Source organism: Jaculus jaculus, chromosome 1, assembly GCF_020740685.1.
Source record: "Jaculus jaculus isolate mJacJac1 chromosome 1, mJacJac1.mat.Y.cur, whole genome shotgun sequence".
NCBI lineage: Eukaryota > Metazoa > Chordata > Mammalia > Rodentia > Dipodidae > Jaculus > Jaculus jaculus.
Genome location: NC_059102.1, coordinates 108,736,057 through 108,760,509, shown reverse-complemented (window position 1 = coordinate 108,760,509; position 24,453 = coordinate 108,736,057). Strand labels below are relative to the sequence as shown.

Genomic DNA, 24,453 nt, shown 5'->3' with positions numbered 1-24,453 from the left:
GGTGGCACATGTGTCTGGAGCTTATTTGCAGTGGCTAGACGTCCTGGCGCACCTATTTTCTTTTTCTCTCCCTCTCTGCCTCTCTCTCACACACACAAATAAATATAATTTCTTAGAATTTAACTTTTATTAATGTATTTGAGAGAGAAAAAGAGGCAGATAGAAAGAGAATGGGCATGCCAGGGCCTTCAGCTGCTGTAAATGAACTCCAGACACATGTGACACCTTGTACATCTGGCTTCTGTGGGTCCTGGGGAATCGAACCTGGGTCCCCTGGCTTTGCAGGCAAGTGCCTAAACCACTAAGCCATCTCCCCAGCCCCAGTAAATGCAATTTTTTAAAAAAAGCTGTAGTAATAACTCCTTAAAGACAGAGTCAGCAAGACTGCTTTCTAGACATATGGCTCAGGGGTCTCCCTCAGTTGTCAGTTAGTTCGTCTGCCTCCTCTCTAGTGTATCCACATGCACACCCTGTTATCCACTCTGCTGCCCCTTGACCCATCATACATTGACTCATCAAACACCCATTCAGTACATGCCTTGTGCCATGAGCCAAGTCATAGGCCAGACCACAGCAGACCATAGCTCTAACATGGAGGAGTTGTCTGGTGATCAGGGGGAAGACAGTGACAATACCTGGCAAGTACTGTACTGGGAAGCCCAAGACCGTAGTCAGTGAGGGCCAGAGAGAAGACAGAACTAGAGTCAGGGGCTGGGGCAATAGCTCCATCAGTAAGGTACCGTCCATGCAGGCATGAACTCCTGAATGTGACCCCCAAAACCCAAGTAAAAATACCAGGCTTGATGCCTTGTGCCTATCTATCTTTTTAGCACTGGGGAAGTGCACCCCTGGAATTTACTGGGTCCCTGACCAGCTAGTCTAGGCCAAAGAGAGACCCTGTCCCAAAAAGAGGTGGACTGTGCTCCTTAAGATAATAGTTGAGGTTGTCCTCTGACCTTCACATGCACATACAAACACATGTGAGCACACACACATTCATACACACATAAGTGAATGCACATGCACCCACATGTGTACACCACACACACGCCAAAAACAAAACAAAAACCCTGAGGGAGGTGCCATTGGACTTGAATAGTCTTGAAGGATCAATAGGATTTCACTAAGTCCCAAGACAAAAGAAGCACCTGTGACTGGAGGGCCCAGACATCCAAGTGCTGGGGTATTCTTGAGTCACAATGAACAGGAGCTGGTTTCAGAGTCCCAGTGGGCAAGCATGTGCTCCTGGGAGCTGAGGCCAAGGCGACGTTTGGGTTTATGACCACTCAACTCTCCTGCCCACCCCCCACACCCTTGAATGAAGCTGTGCACACAGCTGCAAACACTTGATGGCTGTTACAAGTGTCAGACAGCCTGTACTGCGCATGTACTGTTGGCCAAGCTCTCTACATACCTGCTAGTTAGTCCCAACCACAGTGCTTTCGCAGTGAAGGAAATGGGGGTTGCCTTCTTGTTGCTGAGATAAAGCACCTGACCAAAAGCAGCGGATGGGAGGAAAGTTGTTGATGGCATTGTTGTTTCTTAATTTTGGCTTACAAAAGATGGTAAAGCAGAGGCTGGACATCACCTCCTTGCCAACATCAGGTGGACAACAGTAGCAGAAAAATGAGTTAATTAACACTGACAATCCAGGGGCTGATAAACCTCAAGAGCCACATCCAGCAGCACGCCTCCTCCAGCAAGGGTCCACCTCCCAAATTGCCATCATCTGCACACCCAGCATTCAGAACACATGAGTTTTTGGGGGACATCTGATTCATGCCACCTTAGGTACAGGGCTGTTATCACACCTAGCCCTCTTCTTTCTGTAGGGGGCTAGTGCTCCCAACAAGTCGCTTGGGGGCTTGAAACTGGCAGGTAATGACAAACACTTCAGGGTCCAGACACCCATCCCTTTCCCTTTGGGGATGCAAGAGTTAGCTTCAGGCTTTTCAAGTGCAAGGCCTACGGAAGGGAAGAAAGGAAGGAAGGAAGGGAAGGAGGGAGGGAGGGAGGGAGGCTAAGTCAGAAACATGGCCACCCCTGTGGAGGGAAGATATCCAGATTAGGCTTTTAGAAAAATAAAACCTCAGCCAGGTGTGGTGACATATACCTTTAATCCCAGCACTTGGGAGGTAGAGGTAAGAGGATTGCCTGAGTTCAAGGCCACCCTGAGACTACAGAGTGAATTCCAGGTCAGCCTGAGGTAGAGTGAGTTGGGGGCTGGGAATGTGACTCAGTTGGTAGAGTGCAGGAAAACCTGTGTTCCATGCCCACACCGCATAAGCAGGGCATGGTGGTACACCCTGTAATCCTGGCACTGGGGAGGTAGAGGCAAGAGGATCAGTAGTTCAAGACCATTCTCAGGCCCATGGTGAGTCAAGGCCAGTCTGAAATGCATGAGACCCTGTCTTGAAAGAAAAGCGGAGCTGGAAGGCAGGAGACAGACAGACACAGACCGGAGGAATGCCGGATGTGAACCTCAGGCTCAGAGGGGCCAAATCTCACCTCAGCTTCCACCTCACCACGCGTCTCTGGGCAAGTCGCCCCACCTTTGGAGCCTCAGGCACCACGACTAAAAAAGAACTCGGGTGAGCAGAGATGAGAGCTGGTTGTGACAGTGTTTCCATATTTTTTCCCTATCCCCCTGATGTACAGAAACTCATCCAAGACTGTTCAGAGCATTTGGTGACCAAGAAGCAACTGTACACTGGGAACATAGCCCAGATAGAAGACGCTGGGGAGAGGCTCAAGGCAAGTGACTGCTGCTTCTCTACTCCACCAGAGATGTCCACACTGTCCTCATAACCCCTTGTCGGCCAGTATGGAGCCCAGGGAAGACCCGGCCCAACCTCAAAGGGGACTTGGGGCTTCAATAATATAAGGGGATCTCTTTGAGGAAAAAAAAAAAAACCACAAAAGTTTATTGCAAGACCATGAAGGGGGAAGGGGCTGGAGAGATAGCTTAGTGGTTAAGGCTCTTGCCTGCAAAGCCTAAGGCCCAGGCTGAATTCCCAGTACTTACATAAGCCAGATGCACATGGTGATACATGCGTCTGGAGTTCATTTGCAATGGCTAAGTGTGCCCATTCTCTATCTCCCACTTTCTCTCTCAAATAAGCCAATAAAGATATCATATTTTAAAAATGAGAAAAAAAAACCATGAAGGGGTCATGAGTGCAGGTAAGTGACCCCGAGGCCCGTCACATCAGCTTTGTGGAGAACTGGCCCTACACAGCACCTTGACCTGCACCCCTGCGTTCCTCACCAGGCAGAGACCAGCGCGACCTCACACTGCCACTGCCAAGGCCCAGTCCTGCATCAGCTGCTATCCTCTTTTACAGGGACTGCTTCTCCACCCCCACAGTTGCTTTAAGCAAAGCAAAATAATTTACAGAACAGGCAGGTAATTTAAGGTTTCCCTGCCTTGAATGAAATAACATAGCTGAGCATGGTGGCACATGCCTTTAATCCCAGCACTCAGGAAGCCATGAGTTCGAGGCCATCCTGAGACTACATAGTGAATTCCAGGTCAGCCTGGGCTACAGCGAGACCCTACCTTGAAAATACAAACACACAAACAAACAAAAAATAAATAGTACAAATATGGTCTATAAATACAAAATATCTTCAGATTGCCCCTTTTAAAATATTTTATTTTATTTTGTTTTGAGAGAGGGCGCAGATATAGAGAGAATGAGCACACCAGGGCCTCTCACTATTGCAAATGAACTCCAGACATGTGCACCACCTTGTGTATCTGGCTTTATGAGGATACTAGGGAATCAAACCTGGGTCCTTTGGCTTTGCAGGCAAGTGCCTTAACCACTAAGCCATCTCTCCAGACAGTGTTTTTGTTTGCATGTTTGCAGTACTGTGGACTGAACCCAGGGCTATGCACATGCTAAACTGTATTCTACTACTTTTTGAAGCATAATCTCACTATTTATTGAGACAAAGTTTCGCTCACTATGCAATCCAAGCTAAATCACCCTGGCAGGACTTGAACTTGTGATCCTTCTCTCTCAGCCTTCTGAGTAGTTGGGATGATAGGCCTGGGCCACCAGGCTCAGCTTGTTTGTTTGTTTGTTTATTGAGATAATCTCACTATATAACTTAAACTGGCCTCAAACACCCAACCTTCCTGCTTCAGCCTCCTCAGGGTATATACCTCTACTACCATGCTTACCTAAGTGGAATCTTTTGAGTATTGAGTGGGAATCCTGGGCTGGCATTGTGAGTTGCTATTTTGACTGAAAAAATCATCTTAGCCTGGAGTATTTGCAGTGACTAGGATGCCCTGGTGCAACCATTCTCTCTCTCTCCCTCTCTCTCTATCTGCCTCTGCCTCTGTCTCTTTCTCTTCCTCTCAAATAAATAAATAAATAAGCTTTAAGTCACCTTGAGGCGCGTTCTGTTGGAACTCTACTTGGACCCCTTTCTCCACTCATTCTCAGACGCTCCCTCCTCACAGTGACTAGAATAAGATACCCATTTGCTGTGAAGTCCTGGGTGACCTTGAACTCTGATCTTCCAGCCTCTGCTTCTCAAGTGTGGGATGATAGATTTGTGCCACCACACTGGGCAGGTTGGGTTTTTTTGGTTTTCATTTTGTTTTGAGATGGGTTCTCAAACTTTATAGCCCAGGCTGCCCTGCTACTCACTACATAGCCTAGATTGTCCTTAAATCTGCTTTCATCCTGCCTCGGCCTCCACTCAGTTTATATTTAGTTTTATAGTTTTACATTTAATAGTTTTGTATTTTAGCTTCGTGTTAGTGGCACACACCTAGTCCCAGCTACTTGGGAGGCAGAGGCAGACGAATCAGTTGAGCCCACAATACAATACTTGGGCAACATAGTGACACTTCATCTTTTTAAAAAATTAACTAATTAGTTAATTAATTATTTGCAAGCAGAGAGAGAGAGAGAGAGAGAGAGAGAGAGAGAGATAGAAGAGAGACAGATGGAAAGAGAATGGGCACACCAGGGCCTCTAGCCACTGCAAACAAACTCCAGATGCATGTGTCCCTTGTGCATCTGGCTTACATGGGTGCTGGAGAATCAAACCTAGGTCCTTTGGCTTCGCAGGCAAATGCCTGCACCGCGAAGCCATTTTCCAGCCCAACACTCCATCTTAAAATATAATCCAAACACTTAAATGGCAGAAGCTGGAAGATCACAAGTTCAAGGCCAGCATGGTCTACATGCAAGTTCTAGGCCAGCCAGTACTATATAGAATGAGATCCTGTCTCACACAAAACAAAGCCAAAGGCTACATTTTACATTTAAGTTCATAATTCACTGTTATTTATTAATTATTATTATTTTTGGTTTTTCGAGGTAGACTTTCACTCTAGCCCAGGCTGACCTGGAATTCACTATGTAGCCTCAGAGTGTCCTTGAACTCACAGTGATCCTCCTACCTCTGCCTCCCAAGTGCTAGGATTAAAGGCGTGCGCCACCACACCCGGCTATACTTTTAAATTTGTACATAAGATATGTAGTTTTTGGTTTTGTTTGTGAGGCAGGGTTTCACTGCAACTTGGGGTGATCCTCCCCTCTTACTTCAGGCTCCCCAGTGTTCAAAGTATAATCATGAGCCACTATACATGGCTATTTGAGATAGGGTCTCTTGTAGCCCAGGCTGGCCTTGAGTTTGGTTGTGGAGGTGATTTGGGTAGCAGGGCAAACCCAGGACCACCCCCACCACCCCCACAAGTCCGGATTTCTATTCAGACTGGTATTCTATGACTGACAGAACAACACTGTCTTCCTGGATCTCCCAAATCTTGTGAAGTGAGAGGTTATTTTTTTTGGGGGGGGGATGCAGATGGGTGTGCCATACATGTAGAGGCCAGAGAAGACCATTGTCCTCTGTCATTCATGTATGCATTGCCTTATGACAACATCTCTCTCTGAACCTGGAGCTGCATTTTGTGAGCCCCAGTGACTCTCCAGTCTCTGCACCCCACAGGGATAAGGTTATAGGCATGCGTGGCCATGCCCAGCAGTTTATGTGGGTGCTGGGGGATTGAACTCAGGCAGCCTCAGGCTCTCAGGCTTGCATGGCAAACACTCTTAGCCACTGTGGAGCCAATCTCCCCAACCCCTTGTTTTGTTTTACTTTCTTTTTTTGTTTTTCGGAGGCAGGGTCTCACTCTACACAGGCTGACCTGGGATTCACACTGTAGCCCAGGCTAGCCTCACACTTAAAGTGATCCTCCTACTTCAGCCTCCTGAGTGCTGGGACTAAAGTCATGTGCCCCCATGCCTGGCTCTATTTTTTTGACATATGGTCTCACTATATAGCTTAAGCTTGTCTGAAACTCACCATGTTATCCTTGGAATAAAAACAAGCATGTGCCATCATGTTCATCTTGACTTTCAACTTTTAGTTCTCCTGTGTTCCAGTTACTTTCTCATTGCTGACACAAGCACCTGACCAAAAGCAGCTTGTGGGAGGAGGTTTATTTGGCTTACAGACTCAAGGGAAAGCTACATGATGGCAGAGGAAAACGTGGCATGGGCAGAGGCTGGACATCACCTCCTGGCCAACATCAGCAGGACAGTGTGTCAAACACTGGCAAGGGGGAGCTGGCTATAATACCCATAAGCCCACCTCCAACAACACACCTCCAGCAAGGCTCCAATTCCCAAATTGCCACCAGCCAAATCAAATATTCCGAACACAAGAGTTTAGGAAGCCACCTAATTCAAACCACTACATCCTGTTTCAGTCTTCCAAGTGCTAGAATTACAGGCGTATGCCACCGTGTCCTGCTTGATGCTTTTATAAATAGAAAATAAGAAGGTGTGCATGCAAGAAAGAAAGAAAGAGAACATGGGCATGCCAGAGCCTCTTGCCACTGCAAACAAACTCAAGATGCATGTGCCACTTTGTGTATCTGGCTTTACATGAACACTGGGGAACTGAACCCAAACAGCAGCCTTCGGTAGCAAGAGCCTTCAACCTTTGAGCCAACTCCCCAGCTCGCGTGTGTGTGTGTGTGTGTGTGTGTGTTATAATTTTTTTTATTTATTTGCAAGCAGAGAGATAAAAAAAGAGACAGAGAGAATGGGTGTGCCAGGGTCTCCAGCTGCTGCAAACAAACTCTAGATGCATGCACCACTCTGTGCATCTGGCTTTACATGGGTACTTGGGAATTGCACTCAGGTCATTAGGTTCTGCAGGCAAGCACCTTAGCCACTAAGCATTCTCTCCAGCCCCCATGTGTGTGTGTTGAGGCTGGATGCTGTCTGTTGAATCCAGAGACCCCTAACTAGGTTTAGAATGTTCATACTCTATCAGTACTGAAAGGTCCTTAAATTGATGCGAGCGCCTAAAGCAGGCAAAGTGATACAACCCTATCATCCCAGCTATACGAGAGGCTACGGCAGGAGGATTGCATGAGTGTAAGAGTTCAAGCCTAGCTGAGGCAACATATTCTCTCTCACTCTCTAGTTTTTCTTTTAATTTTTATTTATTTGAGAGAGAGAGAGATAGGATGAGAGAGAGAGAAGCAGATAGACAGAGAATGGGTGCGCCAGGGCTTCTAGCCTCTGCAAACAAACTCCAGACGCACAAACCTTGTGTATCTGGCTTACATGGGTCCTGGGGGATTGAACCAAGGTCCTTTGGCTTTGCAGGCAAGCATCTTAACCGCTAAGCCATCTCTCCAGCCTTCTCCCTTTGTTTTTTTTTTTTTAAATAATTTTATTTATTTGAGAGAGGGAGAGAAAGAGAGAGAGAGCATGCATGCGGAAGTTCCAGGGGCAAATGAATTCTAAAATATGTTTTTTTAAGAGAAAAAGAGAGTTGGGGAAAGTGAGAATGAATGGGCATGCCACAGCCTCTTTGCTGCTGCAAACAAATTACAGGCACTGTGCCTCTCTGTGCATGTGCTTGACATTCGTACAAGGGAACTGAACCTAGTCCTACAGGCTTTGCAAGAGCGCGCCCTTAACCACTGAACCATCTCTCCAGTCTACAAATGAACTCTAGATATCTGCACCATGTTGAGCATCTGGATGTGTGTAGTCACTGAGGAATTGGACCCAACTGATAGGCTTTACAAGCAAGTTCCTTTAATCGCTGAGTCATCTCCCCAGCCCTTTTTTTGTTTGTTTGTTTGTTTCTTTTATTTATTTGAGTCAGGGTCTCACTCTAATCCAGGCTAATTTGGAAGGCAGCTATGCTCACCACTATACCACAAATGCAGACTCATCCAGGCTAATTTGGAACTCACTCTGTAACTCAGGCCGGCTTTCTTCTCCCAGGCCCCTTCCTCTCCAAAGGACTTGGAGATGGGGGTCACATAGCAGCCAGCAGCCCATTCCCAGAATCCCTCATCGTCCCTCACCGGGCTTCTTGGCTGCTCAAGTTCTTTCTCCCCCATACTCTATACTACACTATATTCTTCAGGCCCATCTCAGGTAGACCCCATCAGGAGCTCACAGGCCACCAGCCCGTCCAGCCTAGTGCCCAAATCCAGCCAGCTCAGCCTGGGACCCGGTTTCATGTTTCACTTCAACTCAATGTGACCCAAATCAGAAGTAGATTTGCTTGTTTTGTTATCAGAATTCTTCTTTGTTGTTGTTGATATATATTACTGGGGACTGAACCCAGAACCTCACACATGGTAGGCCAGGTCTCTACCACTTTGTATTTTTGAGATCCTTTTGTTGAGGCAGGGCTCAACTCTATCCTAGACTGACTTGGAACTCACTCTTTAGCTCCAGGCCAGCCTTGAACTCCCAGTAGGCCTCCTACTTCAGCCTCCTGAGTGCTAGGGTTAGTGTTCCACCAAGCAAGAATATATATATAAATATAAATATAAATATAAATATAAATATAAATATATATATATATATATTTTTTTTTTTTTTCCAAGCAGAGAGAGAATGGGTGGCCCAGAGCCTCTTGCAAGGGAACACCAGATGTATGCACCACTTTGTGCATCTGGCTTTGGGTACTGGGGAACTGAACTCCTAGCAGGCAAGGTTTGCAAGCAAGAATCACCTCCCCAGCCTCATTGTCAGAATTCTTTTTCTCCATTTCCCTCCATCCCTTCCTCCCTCTCCCTCCCTCGCTTTCCCTCATGAGCCTCAACCTGCTTGCACCTTCTTTGCTGGCGCTCCCAGCAGTTATTTGTGTGTTGACTTTTACAACAGGGTATAGTGTCTTTCAGCTTCTTTCAGATATTCTTGATGGGCTAGAGAGATGGCGTAGTGGTTAAGGCAGATGCCTGCAAAGCCAAAGGACCCAGGTTCAATTCCCCAGGATCCACGTAAGCCAGATGCACAAGGTGGTACATGCATCGAGAGTTTGTTTGCAGTGGCTGGAGGCCCTGGCATGTCCATTCTCTCTCTCTCTCAAACAAATAAAAACATTTTAAGAAATGGATCTTTGTAACTATGCTCAAAAAGCCCACTTGGCTGGGAGATTTTTCCCCTCTTGTTCTGTTTACAAAGGTCTACTTTACTCTGTTACCTCCAAATGCATTCTTTACTCTGGGGTTGAGAACATATTTTCCGTCATCAAAATACTAACCAGGCCCAAACATACTTAGCTTTAGACCAGATCAGGCACATTCGGGTGGTATGGCTGCAGACAGGAACATATTTTCTGTCCTTCCTTTGGTCATTCAATAAAGATCCACTCGTGGCCAGGCTCACTGATTCTGCAGCCATGTTACAAAGGCAGACGGGTTCCTAGGCCAGCTGAAAACTCTCCAATCCACAGGCCACAGGCCACAGGACAAGCTGACCCCAGAAATTAGCCACCACCTGATGACACGTATGAGAACTACACTATTCCACTAACAAAAGCCCATGGGGCCGTGTGTGGTGACCCAGACCTATTATAATCAGTGCATGGGAGCAGAGGCAGGAAGACTGACCTCAAGGCCAGCCTAGTTACATGAGGAAGACTTTAACTCAAAAAAATAATAAATAAACCCAAGGGCAGGGGAGATGTCTCAGTGATTAAAGGCACTTGCTTGTAAAGCCTGCCAGCCTGTGTTCTATATTCCCTAGTACTCACATAAAGCCAGATGCACAGTGGCACAGGTATCTGGAGTTAGTTTACAGCAGCAAGAGGCCCTGGCATGCCCGTAATCACTCTCTCCTCCCAAATAAATAAACAAGTAAATTATTGTTTTAAAAAACAAAAAACAAGCCAGGTGTGGTGGTGCATGCCTTGAATGCCAGCACTTGGGAGGCAGAGGTTAGGAGGATCACTGTGAGTTCAAGGCCAGCCTGAGACTACAGAGTGAATTCCAGGTCAGCCTGGGCTAGAAAAAAACAAAACAAAACAAGGAATGGGGGGGGGGAAGAGGGCGATGCTGGAGAGATGCACAAAGTGGCACATGCATCTGGAGTTTGTTTGCAGTGGCTAGAGGCCTTAGAGTGTCCATTCTTTCTCTCTCTGTCAAACTGTGCTTGCAAAATAAATAAATAAAATATATATTTTAAAAAATATTTTATTTATATTTGACCTAGAAAGAGGGAGAGAGAGAGAGAGAGAATGGACACATGTCACGGCCTCCAGCCACTGCAAATGAACTCCAGACGCATGTGCCCCCTTGTGCATCTGGCTAACGTGGGTCCTGGGGAATCGAACCCAAGTCCTTTGGCTTTGTAAGCAAGTGCCTTAACTGCTAAGCCATCCCTCCATCCCTAAAATATATATTTTTAAACAGAAAAAAAAAAAGCCGGGCATTGTGGTGCATGCCTTTAATCCCCACACTTGGGAGGCAGAGGTAGGAGGATCGCCATGAATTTGAGGCCAGCCTAAGACTACAGAGTGAGTTCCAGGTCAGCCTGAGCTAGAGTGAGACCCTACCTCGGAAAAATAAAGCCAAGAAAGAAAAATAAAATCGAGGATATGGGCTGGAGAGATCGCATAGTAGCTAAGGTGCTTACCAGCAAAGCCAAAGGACCTAGGTTTGATTCCCCAGTACCCACATAAGCCAGCTGCACAAGATGGCACATGCATCTGAAGTTAGTTTGCGGTGGCTGGAGACCCTGGTGCACTCCTTCTCTCTCTCTCTCTCTCTCTCTCTCTCTCAAATAAATACATATATAAATAATTTTGTTTTAAGGATTGTTGGAGTCAGGTTCACATTGCTGGTAGAAATCACCCAACCAAGAGCAGCTTGTGGGAAAAAGAAGTTTATTTTGGCTTACAGGCTCAAAGGGAAAGCTCCATGATGGCAGGGAAAATGATGGCATGAGCAGAGGATGGACATCAACCCCTGGTCAACGTCAGGTGGACAATAGCAACAGGAGAGTGTGCCAAACACTGGCTTGGGGAAACTAGCTATAACACTCATAAGCCCACCCCCAACAATACACTCCCTCCAGGAGGCATTTTAATCCCCAAATCTCCATCAGATGGGAACCCTAGCATTCAGAACACTTAAGTTTATGGGGGAAACCTGAGTGAATCAAACCATCACAAGGATATAGCTCAGTAGAGAGGGCTAGCCTAGCATCCCCAAGGCCTTGAATTTGATTCCCAACACTAGGGGAAAAAAAAAAATCTAGCACTGTATCACAGAAGAGTTTGGCCCTGTATAGGAGTTATGGGTCATACAAATGTTTGGACTCAGGAAAATGATGGCCTGTGTTTTTCCAGGGGTGGAGAGATGGCTTAGCAGTAGAGACACTTACTTGCAAAGCCTAAGGACCATATTCAACCCCTGCCCCCAGATCCCACATAAGCCAGATACACAAGGTGGCACACACATCTGGAGTTCGGCTGCAGTGGATAGAGACCTTGATGTACCAATTCTCTCTCTTTCTTTATCTCTCATTAAAAAAAAAAAATTGTTTTTGCCAGGCGTGGTGGTGCACACCTTTAATCCCAGCACTCGGAGGCAGAGGTAGGAGGATCTCCGTGAGTTTAAGGCCACCCTGAGACTGCATAGTTAATTCCAGGTTAGCCTGAGCCAGAGCAAGACCCTACCTCGAAAAATCAAAAAATAAATTGTTTTTCCAAATGATTTTCTGTTTATATTTTCATGATATAAATAATAATGGCTGGGTGTGGTGGTACACACTTTTAATCCAAGCATTTAGGAGACTGAGATAGGAGGATTGCTCTGAGTTCGAGGTTAGCCTGGGTTAGAGCAAGACCCTACCTCATAGAAAAACAAACAGCGGGTGAGGTGGCACACACCTTTAATCCCAGCACTTGGTAGGCAGAGGTAGGAGTGCTGTGAGTTCAAGGCCACCCTGAGACTATATGGTAAATTTATAGGTCAGTCTGAATTAGAGTGAGACCCTACTTCAAAAAACTAAAAATAAAAACAAATAGGAAGGGCTAGAGAGATAGCTTAGAGATAGCCTGCGAAGCCTAAGGACCTAGGTTCAACTCCCCAGAACCCATGTAAGCCAGATGTACATGATGGTGAATGTGTCTGGAGTTTTGTTTTCAGTGGCTAGAGGACTTAGTGCATCCATTCTCTCTCTTTCTCTCAAATAAATAAATAAAATATTTTTAAAAAATAAAACAAAAGAAAGAATTATGAAGCCAGGCATGGTAGCACATGCCTTTAATCCTAGCACTTAGGAGGCAGAGGAAGGAAGATTTCTATGAGTTCAAAGCCAGCCTGAGACTACATAGTGAATTCCACATAAGCCTGGGCTAGAACAAGACCTTACCTTATCCAGGCATGGTGATGCATGCCTTTAATCGCAGCACTCAGGAGGCAGAGGTAGGAGGATTACTGTGAGTTTGAGACCACCCTGAGACTACAAAGTTAATTCCAGATCAGCCTGGGCCAGAGTGAGACCCTACCTCGAAGAGAAAAAAAAAAAAAAAAGACCTTACTTTAAAAATAAATAAGTAAACCAGGCATGGTGGTGCACACCTCTAATCCCAGCATTTGGGAGGCAGAGGTAGGTGGATCACCATGGGTTCGAAGCCACCCTGAGACTACATAATGAATTCCAGGTCAGCCTGGACTAGAGTGAGACTCTACCTCAAAAAATCAATAAATCCCTGCACTCCACTTTCAAATACTGCAACATACAGAAGTGGGAAAGCATGTACAAAAACAGCAACAACAGAGTCGGTGGTTATTGAAACTGGACAATGGGTAAACAGGCGTTCACCGTGGTACTCATTCTTTTGTGTGGGCTTAAAACTTTCCATAATAAAGTTCGAAAAATGAAAATGGCAAAAAAAATCAATAAATCAATCAATCAGGAGCACGTGCTAATTTTTAGATAACTAAACAATAGTATAGTACAGAACTCTATAAACTGGGTTTAGTGGAATGACTATAATCCCAGCATGCTGGAAGTGAAGGCAAGAGGAGCAAAAATTCAAGGTCAGTCTGTGTTTCATAGTGAGTTTGATGCCAGCCTGAGCCACATGAGACCCTCTCTCAGCAATAAAATAAGAGCCAGGCATGACGGCACATGCCTTTAATCCCAGCACTTGGGTGGCAGAGGTAGGAGGATCACTGCGAGGCCACCCTGAGACTACATAGTGAATTCCAATTCAGCTTAGGCTAAAGCGAAACCTTACTTTGAAAAACCAAAAATAAGGGGCTGGAGAGATGGCTTAGCAGTTAAGCACTTGCCTGTGCAGCCTAAGGACCCCGGTTTGAGGCTTGATTCCCCAGGACCCATGTAGCCAGATACACAAGAGGGCACATGTGTCTGGAGTTTGTTTGCAGTGGCTGGAGGTCCTGACGCGCCCATTCTCTGTCTCTTTCTTTCTCTGTCTTTCTCTCTGTGTCATTCTCAACTAAATAAATAAAAATGAACAAAAAATTTTAAATAAAAAACAAACATAAAATAAAATTACAGTGCGTAAAGTACAAAGTAAGAGCCTTTCCTCACCATCTTCCAACCCCACCCCTCTTCCCCAGCAAGACCACCACTAATATTTCCACTGCACTTGCATATGGAGTTTGTGCCATGTTACATGAACGGTATTGTGTGTGTATCACTCTGCAATTTGCTCCTCCTTTTCCAGAGTATCTTGAAGAGTTTTCCATGCAAGCCCATATGGTCTACTGCATTCTTTTTTCTTGTATTTTTTTTTCTGACTTGGGGTGTGTGTGCATGTGTACAATGTGTGCGCAACTCATGCTCAGAGGACATCTTCAGGTGTCAGCCCTCCCCTTCCACCTTGTTTGAGGCAGGGTCTCTTGTTCACCACTGCATTCTATAAGCTAGTTGACACATGAGCTTCTGGGGGGTTCTCCTGTCTCTGCCTCTCTTCTCACCATAGAGGCACTGGGATTACAAATGCTTACACATCTGGCTTTATTTGAGTTCTAGCAATCTGCACTCAGGTACTCAGGCTTTATCTACTGAGCCATCTTCCCAGCGGTGGTGGGTTGATTCAGGTGTCTCCCATAAACTTAGGTGTTCTGACTACTAGGTGCCCAGCTGATGGAGATTTGGCAATTAATGCTTCCTGGAGGGAGCGTATTGTTGGGGGTGGGCTTATGGGTATTATAGCCAGGGTCCCCAAGCCAGTGTTTGGCACACTCTCCTATTGCTATGGTCCACCTTATGTTGGCCAGGGGGTGATGTCCACCCTCTGCTCATGTCATCATTTTCCCCGGCCATCACAAAGCTCCCCCCTTGAGCCTGTAAGCCAAAATAAACCTCTTTTTTTCCCACAAGCTACTCTTGGTTGGGCGATTTCTACCAGTAATGCGAACCTGACTGCAACACTAGGCTGATTTTTTTTTTTTTTCCAGGAAGGTCTCACTCTAGCACTAGACTGGCCTCCAACTCAGTGATTCTCCTACCTCTCCCTCTCAAGTGCTAGAATTAAAGGTGTGTACCGCCACATGACGTTATAGCAGCAGGGTGGTTTTTTTTTTAATTTATTTATTTGCAAGGAGGAGAGAGAGGGAGGGAAAGAGAGAAAGAAAGAGGAATAGCCACTGCAAATGAACTCCAGATGCATGTGGCACTTTGTACATCTGACTTTACTTGGGTACTGAGGAACCAAATTTGTTAGACTTTGCAGACAAGTGCTTTAACTACTGACCCATCTCCCTGGTCCTATCGTAACCTTTTTTTTAATGAGAGAGATAGGGAATTGTTGCACCAGGGCCTCTAGCCACTGCAGTCAAACTCCAGACACATGCGCCACCTTGTGCACATGTGCGACCTTGCACTTGTGTCACCTTGTGCACCTGGCTTACATGGGATCTGGACTACCAAACATGGGTCCTTAGGCTTTGCAGACAAGCACATTAACTACTAAGCCACCTCTCTAGTCCCATCCTTTTTTTTTTTTTTTTTTTTTTGAGGTAGGGTTTCACTCTAGCCCAGGCTGACCCTGGATTCACTATGTAGTCTCACAATGACCTTGAACTCACTGTGATCCTCCTACCTCTGCCTCCTGAGTGCTGGGATTAAAGGCATGTACCACCACACCCAGCTCCATCCATTTTATATATATATATATATATATATATATATATATATATATATATATATATATATATATATATATATAAAAGAGAGATAATTAGAACACCGGGGTCTCCAGCCACTGCAATCAAACTCCAGATGCGTATGCCACCTTGTGCACCTGGCTTACGTAGGTACTGAGGAATCAAACCTCAGTCCTTAGGCTTCGTAGGCAATGCCTTAGCCGCTAAGCCACTCTCCAGCCCTATAGTAGCCATTTCTAACCCTTATGCAGTATTCCTTCAGGAACATGAATGGCATTCAAAGTGTTGTACAAACATGAGAACTATGTATTTCCAGAACAGTTTGATTATTTCAAATAGAAATTCTGGCTGGCTGTGGTGGCACTTGCCTCTAATCTTAGCACTGAAGTAAGAACTTTGCCAGGAGTTGGAGGCCAGACTGGGCTATATAGTGAGTACCAGGCCAGTCAGGGCTTCATCACCAGACCCTGTACCCCCTGCCCCACCTCAGGAAAAAAAAAAAAAAAGGGGAAAGCCAGCAACAACAACAAAAACAGTCAAATGGGGGGCTGGGAAGATGGCCCAGCATTAGAGTGCATGCTGCTTAAGCATAGAGCTTCTTGGGCCAGAGATGGCTCAAGTTCCATCCCCTAGAGCCCACACTCTAGATGTGATCACACACAGCCTGGAACCCCAATCCATAGCAGGAGGGGTAGGGGAGACAGTAGATCACTGGGGCTCACTGACTTTGATGGAAAGCAGCTTCTGATTGAGGGAGAGACTTGTCTCATGGAATTTCACAGTTCTCCTCTGGCCTCTTAATGCATTTACATCTGCACACACACACATACACACAGGTACTACATACATGCAAACAAAACAGTGAAATAGAAACTGAAACCATTAAGCAGCCACCCATTTCCCATTCTTCTCCCCAGCCCCCATCACCTCTGCTCCACTCTCTGCCTGCCATATGAACTTGCTTTTTCTAAGATATTTCACATGAGTAATTATACTTTGTCCTTTTGGGTCTAACTTAATGGCTTCAAGGTTTATCCATGCTGTAGAATGTCAGAATGCTGCATTACTTTTAATTATTAAAAAGTATTTCATTATGAACAGATCACAATTTCTATAATATAGTAAACATGCATACTTCATATTGGAAATTGTGTCCACCTATTCTCTAAGCATAAATGCTGTGATGAGATTCTCAGTGCACAAATCTTTACATAGATGGGAACACAGTTTTCTATTAATTCTTTTTTTAATTTTTGTTTTTTGTTCATTTTTATTTATTTATTTGAGAATGAAGGAGAGAGAGAGGGAGAGAGGGAGGCAGAGAGAGAGAGAGAGAAAATGGGCGCGTCAGAGCCTCCAGCCACTGCAAATGAACTCCAGATGCGTGCGCCCCCGGTGCATCTGGCTAATGTGGGTCCTGGGGAATCGAGCCTCGAACCAGGGTCGTTAGGCTTCACAGGCAAGCGCTTAACCACTAAGCCATCTCTCCAGCTCTCTATTAATTCTTAAAAGAAGAAATCATATGTAGCCAAGGTCTTTTTGTGTCTTTTAGTACAATTTATATATAGGTGTTGGGGATCAATCTCAGGGCCTCATTTATGCACTATACCACTGAGCTAGACTCTTAGACCCTTTTACTGCTTAAAAAATTTTTTTTTTACTTATTTATTTATTTGAGAGAGACAGAGAATGAGCATGCCAGGACCTCTAGCCACTGCAAACAAACTCCAGACACATGCACCACCTAGTGCATCAGGCTTTACATTGATACTGGAGAATCAAACCTATGTCCTAAGGCTTTTTAGGGTAAGTAACTTAACTGCTGAGCCATCTCTCCAGCCCCTTTACAATTTTTGTTAGTCTTCTTTTTAGACATTTTGCTGTCCCTCCCTCATTTTACAATTTTTTTTTTTCCTGAGTCAGGATCTCATGTATCTTAGGCTGTCCTCAGATTCACTAAGTAGCCAAGGATGACCTTAAACTTTTGATCATTCTGTTTCCATCTCCCAAGAGCTAAGATTGCAGGTGTGTACCACCACACCAGGCTTATGCAATGCTGGGGATCAAATCCAGGGTATAATGCATGCTAGGTACACAGTCTACAACCCCAGCCCACAAAATGATCTTTAAGCCAGGTGTGGTGGTACATACCTTTAATCCTAGCACTCAAGAGGCTGATGCAGGGGTTCGAGGCCAGTTTGAGACCTTGTCTCAAAATGCATATATTCCGGGCATATATATAGTGGTTAAGGCGTTTGTCTGCAAAGCCAAAGGACCTAGGCTCGATTCTCCAGGACCCACGTTAGCCAGATGCACAAGGGGGTGCATGTGTCTGGAGTTCATTTGCAGTGGCTAGAGGTCCTGGTGTACCCATTCTCACTCTCTCTCCCCCTCTTTCTCTGTCAAATAAATAAAGATATAAGGTTGTTTTTTTTTTTTTTAAAAAAAATGCATATATTTCTCCATGTATTTCCAGGTGGCAATGGTCAGTACTTAGCTTTTTTTAGCATTTTGTTTTGTTTCTTCTAGCCCACAGCTGACTTGGATGGAATTCACTATGTAGTCGCAGGGTGGCCTTAAATTCACAGCTGTCCTCCCTACCTCGCCTCCAGCGTGCTGGGATTAAAGGTCTGCACTACCATGCCTGGCTAGTCCTTAACTCTAGTATTCAGAATGCATGTTTTTTAGTTGCTAGAATCTTTTTTTTCATGTCAGTTACTTTGGATTTGCTGCAAATTGGCAAACGTCATCTGCAACTGGCTTTCTTTTTAGGCTCATGCAGAGTCAAGTAAAGTCTGGCTCACAGAGAAGTTCACCGAGCTCAGATTACTACTCGATGAAGAGGAAGTACTGGCCAAAAAGTTCATTGAGAAGAACATGCAGCTTGCCCTCCAGGTGTACAAGGAGCAGGCTGAATCTTGCAGGAAGCAAATTGAGGCCATGGAAGACCTCTCCCAGAGGATGTGGCATATTGGCCAGGAGCCCAATCCTGTTCAGCTGTTGCAGGTATGCTGGGGTTCTTTTCTCTCTCTCTCTCTCTCTCTCTCTCTTTGGCAAGAGAGAGAGAGAGAATTGGCACGCCAGGGCCTCAGCCACTGAAATCAAACTCCAGACGCTTGTGCCACTTAGTGGGCATGTGTGACCTTGCACTTGCCTCACCTTTGTGCATCTGGCTTACCTAGGATCTGGAGAGTTGATGATGGGTCCTTAGTCTTCACAGGCAAGTGCCTTAACCACTAAGCCATCTCTCCAGCCCCTATTGTGGCTCCTTTTTTTTTTTTTTTTTTTTTTTACTTTCTCTCTCTCTTTAAGATATTTTATTTGTTTATTTGAGAGAGAGAGGAAGAGGCAGGGAGAAAGAGAGAATGGGCACGCCAGGGTCTCCAGCCACTGCAAAGTCCAGACGCATGCACCCCCTGTGCATCTGGCTTATGTGGGTCCTGGGGAATTGAACTGGGGTCTTTAGGCTTTGCAGACAAATGCCTTAGCCGCTAAGCCATTTCCCCAGCCCTCTCTCTCTCTCTTTTTGATGCTGGGGTTCTTGATCTTACAGCCAACTGCATTCTATCTGGGTTCTTGTAGCACTGAACACAGTATTTACACACTGACTATATGCACAGAGATTTCCCTGGTCAGTGTGCGGATGTTCTTACCACCACACAGGTGACAGAAGATGCACACTGACAGGAATATACTGCACATCTTCAACTAATGAAATCATATTCACAACCACCTTTTCCCAGGGCCTCTGCATTCCAAGCACTTCATGAATCTTTAAATATTTTTATTTATTTATTGTCTGCAAGTGGAGGGGGGAGAATGAGCACATCAGGGTAACTGCAGACATGTGTCATTTTATGCATCTGGTTAAAAAGGGTGCTGGGGAATCAAACTCAGTTGTTAGGTTTTATAAGCAAGTGCCTTAACTGCTAAGCCATCTCTGCAACTCATACTTCATGAATCTTAGTTCTCGTATTTACTGATGGTCTACAAAGTGGATATCCTCACTTCATTTTATGAGTGAGACTTGGGGCTCGGGGAAATAGAGTAACTCATCTAGCTTCACACAGCTGATAGGTGGCTGAATGGAGATCAAACCTAGGTCTGGGGTTGAAGAGGTAGTTCAGTGGTTAAGGCACTTACCTGCAAAGCCTGATGGGCCTAATTCAGGAATCAGTACTGCTATCCCTGAGACACCCCACACGCATGCCTTCCACCTTGCGCCTGTGCTATCTCCCCTACAGTTGCTCCGAGGCATGGTCAGGCCTGACCACAGGACAGGGTAGAGTGGGGCCTCGGCTTGCTGGCATGGGTTTGTTCCTGGATTTCATGGGACAGTCTGACCCCCAGAACCACCTTGACCCCATGTCTGCCCATACAGGCATTCATGGCCACCGAGTCTGAGATGAAGCAGCACATGAGCCCCGTGGAGCTGAGCCACCCTGTGCCTTTGTCCTTTGAGCCTGTCAAGAGCTTCTTCAAGGACTTCATGGAAGCCATGAAGAACATGTTACAGGCGCCACTGGACACTCGCCTGAAGGAAAGTGAGTTGCTACATGGCCAACTTTGAGTCCTCACTCTCCTAATACCCCTCAGCTCAGAGACAATGGAGGTCAATATCCTATATCATGTGTTTCCCTCGTGGATGCCCTTGCCCTAGGTGGTCAGGGGCTCTGGGAACCAGACACTTTAAAAAAAATTGTTTGCTTATTTTTATTTGAGAGAGACAGACAGAGAAAGAGGCAGAGAGAGAGAGAATGGGTGTGCCAGGGCCTCCAGCCACTGCAAACGAACTCCAGATGCATGTGCCACTTTGTGCATCTGGCTTACGTGGGTCCTGGGGAATTGAGCCTTGAACTGGGGTCCTTAGGCTTCACACGCAAGCACTTAACTGCTAAGCCATCTCTCCAGCCCCCAGACACTTTTTAAAATTATTTATTTATTTAAGAAAAAGAGAAATAGCCAGGCGTGGTGGCGCACGCCGTTAATCCCAGCACTCGGGAGGCAGAGGTAGGAGGATCTCCGAGAGTTCGAGGCCACCCTGAGACTACATAGTGAATTCCAGGTCAGCCTGAGCCAGAGTGAGACCCTACCTCGAAAAACCAAAAAAAAAAAAAAAGAAAAAAAAAGAAAAAAGAAAGAAAGAAAAAGAGAAATAGGTGAGAGAAAGGGGGAGAGAATGGGCACACCAGGACCTCCAACCATTGCAAACAAACTCCAGATGCCTGTGTCCCCTTGCGTATCTGGCTTACATGGGTACTGAGTAATCGAACCTGGGCCCTTTGGCTTCTCAGGTAAGCACCTTAACTGCTAAGCCATCTCTCCAGGCCCTAGACACCTTTTTGTGTATGTACCATATGTATGTATGCATGGATCTATGCCTGTGGGTACACCTGTGTGGATATGCACACACATCCACTTCATTGCAGGATCTCTCACTTGAGTCAAGGGCTTACCAATTCAGCAAATCTTGCTGGCTAGCTTACTCTGGGGATTCACTGCCACTGCCCTCCCTGAGTCCTGGGAATACAGATGGTCACCAGGATCACCTTGCACTGATGTGGGAAATGGGAGTCAGAACTCAAATCCTCATGCTTATCTGGCTTTACCCATTGAACTATCTCCCCAGCCCAGCAGTACACCTTTTCAGAAAACAATGTATTTTTATTTATTTATTTGAGCAAAAGAGAAAGAAGCAGATAGAGCGAAAAAATGGGCATGTCAGGGCCAACAGCTGCTATAAATGAACTCCAGATGCATGTGCCACTTTGTGCATCTGGCTTATGTAGGTTCTGGGGAATCGAACCTGGGTCCTTTGGCTTTGCAGAAAAGTACCTTAACTGCTAAGTCATCTCTCCAGCCTCCCCTCCCCCCTTTTTTTAGTACAAGGGATTGAACTCAAGGTCTCAAGTATGCCAGGCAAGCAGTCTATCACTGAGACTTATTTTGAGGCAGAGTCTCAGTTAATTTGCCCACGTTGACCTTAAACTTGCAATCCTCTTGCCTCAGCCTCCCAAACAGCTGAGATTACAGGTGTGTACCACCCTACCCTGGTCCAGCTCTCCCTTAACAACTTCTGACAAGTCACCTCCTAATTTTCATGAGACTATATCCTACTTACCTCTCTCCAGCCAAGGCTCAGCTTCTGCCTAGACCACACCTTGGCTCTGCCAGCTCTTGCCACTCTTCTGCTCAGGTCCAGTCCCACCGTCCTTTCCATGCACTGGCCTGTGCTCACGAGAAGCCTTTCTGACGCTGCTCTGGCTCAGTGCCCTCCTGGCCACCTCCCTATGCCCGACCCATTCCAGGGCCTGCCCTCTGACCTGCGTGGGGCTTCATGCGATGGACACATGGTCCCCTCCTTGGCGTTCATAATGCCTGTAGGGCAGGAACCATTTTGGGTCCAGCTATGAGGTAACCACAAGGCCTAGGGGGAACAAAAAAAGAAAACAGGTACTCAGAAATCCTTACTATTGGAGCTGAAAGATGGCTCAGTAGGTGAAATGCTTACCATGCAAGCATGAAAACCTGAGTGTGATTCCCAGAATCCGTGTGAAAATGCAAACCTAGAATCCTGGTGCTGGGCAGGCAGATAGGGGAGCTTGATGGCCAGCTAGTCCAGCCTAATTGATGAGCTACAACCAATGACAGACACTGTTGTAAGAAAAGGTAGTGTTCCTGGCCTCCACACAGGTGCACACACACACATACACAGGTCTACCTGCATGCCCACATACATAGGCATTCAAAAAAAGAAATACACGCATGCCTTTAATCCCAGCACTCAGGAGGCAGAGATAGGAGGATCGCCATGAGTTCGAGGCCACTCTGAGACTACATAGTGAATTCCAGGTCAGCCTGGACTACAGCGAGACCCTACTTTAAAAAATATATATATCCCTGTCATTGATTTCTTCATTTACCCCCACTGTGGTGATTTACAAGGAACAGTGGTTTTGTGAGAGACACAGGGCACAAAACAAAGTCACTGCTTATGTGGCACTCACAGCCCTCTCTCTCTGGAGAGGAAGACAGACATCAAGCCTAAGTGCCAGCAGTAGGAACATAAAGTCAAATAAAGCAGGTCAAGATGAAGAGAGAGAGGAGGCGCTGTTTCATACAGGGCACTGGAGATGCCTCAGAAGAGCGGTGAGGCGAGCAGGTGGGACATTCTACAGGCCCTGAAGACCTGCTGGCAGATGAGCATAGTGACAACGTACACGGCTCTAGAGTCACTCTGCTTGGCTGCTGTCGCATGTCTGCCACTCCTCTGCTACCTTGGGCAATGCACCTCACATTTCTAGGCCTCTGCTTCCACAGAGGTATAATGAAGTTCCCTCCAGTGAGGAGGACATGGTGTATATACAGGTGCAGGCATAACCAGCCCCCCATCTAAACTGTTGTCATTGTTGCTGTTACCTCCAGGGAAATATATTCTAAGAGGGAAAAGTGAGACCAAAGGTCTCCAGATAAGGAGAAAGTGAGCTTAGCATGTTAAAGGAACAATAAAGGGGTTAGTTCAGAGGAGTGGAGTGGATATAGAGTGGAAGAGGCATGGAGGGGGGAACATAAATGGATCATAAATCAGGAGGCTCAATAGCTAAATGTACTAACTAGGGAGATGGCTCAATAACTAAATGTACTACTTTACTTGCCAAGCCTGCCAGCCAAGGTACAAGTTCCCAGCCACTCATGTAAAGCCATACAGGTATTCATTTACAGTGGCAAGAGATCCTGCCATACACACACATGCCCAACACATACATTATATACATCTTTAAATTTTTGAAATATTTTTATTTATTTATTTGAGAGGGAGAGAGAGAGAGAGAGAGACACCATGGATCAATTCCCGAGGACCCACATAAGCCAGATGCACAAGGTGGTGCATGTGTCTAGAGTTACGTTTGCAATGGCTAGAGGCCCTGGCATGCCCATTCTCTTTCACATTCTTTCTGTCTGTCTCTCTCTGTCTTTAAAATAAAATAAAATACATAAAAAGAAAAAAAGGAGAAATTGGGTCCTTAGGCTTTATAGGCAAGTTCCTTAACTTCTGAGCCATCTCTTCAGCCCAACAAATACGTTTTTTAGAAACTTTAAAAAAATAGCCAGGGGCTGGAGAGATGGCTTAGCAGTTAAGCGCTTGCCTGTGAAGCCTAAGGACCCCGGTTCAAGGCTCGGTTCCCCAGGTCCCACGTTAGCCAGATGCACAAGGGGGTGCACGCATCTGGAGTTCGTTTGCAGTGGCTGGAAGCCCTGGCTCACCCATTCTCTCTCTCTCCCTCTATCTGTCTTTCTCTCTGTCTGTCACTCTCAAATAAATAAATAAAAAATGAACAACAACAACAAAAAATAGCCAGGCGTGCTGGCGCACGCCTTTAACCCCAGCACTTGGGAGGCAGAGGTAGAAGGATCGCCGTGAGTTCGAGGCCACCCTGAGGCTACAGAGTGAATTCCAGGTCAGGCTGGACCAGAGTGAGACTCTGCCTCAAAAAAACAAAACAAAAAAAAAGGTTGGAGAGATGGATCAGAAGCTAAGGTGCTTGCTTGCAAAGCCGAAGGACCCAGTACCCATCTAAGCCAGATGTACGAGGTGGAACATGCATCTGGAGTTGGTTTGCAGTGGCTAGAGGCCCTGGTGTGCCCATTCTCCACCACCCCATCTCTCTAAATAAAAATTAAATATGTATTTTTTATTTTTAAGACAAAGAGGCAGAAAGAGAGAGAGAATGGGTGTGCCAGGGCCTTCCAGCCACTGTAAACAAACTCCAGATATGTGCAACGCCTTGTGCACATGTGCAACATTGCATGCTTGTGTCAATTTGCATCTGGCTATGTGGGACCTGGAGATTCAAGAATGCGTTCTTAGGCTTTGCAGGCAAACACCTTGACTGCTAAGCCATTTCTCCAGCCCGAAAATAATTTTTTTGTTTTTTTTTTTAATATTTCATTTATTTGACAGAGAGAAAGAGGAGGAGAGAGAGAGAGAATGGGCACACCAGGGATCCAGCCACTGT

General features: G+C 45.9%; 1 protein-coding gene across 1 annotated transcript in view; it reads left to right on the top strand.

Annotated features, from left to right (window-relative positions):
- Positions 1 to 24,453, top strand: part of Trim14 (tripartite motif containing 14) — a 34,933-nt gene that overhangs the window by 3,504 nt on the left and 6,976 nt on the right. Inside the window, exons 3-5 of the mRNA XM_045160122.1 lie at positions 2,659 to 2,754; positions 18,209 to 18,442; positions 19,818 to 19,980. Coding sequence (XP_045016057.1) covers positions 2,659 to 2,754; positions 18,209 to 18,442; positions 19,818 to 19,980 — 493 coding nt within the window. The remainder of the gene's footprint in view (positions 1 to 2,658; positions 2,755 to 18,208; positions 18,443 to 19,817; positions 19,981 to 24,453) is intronic.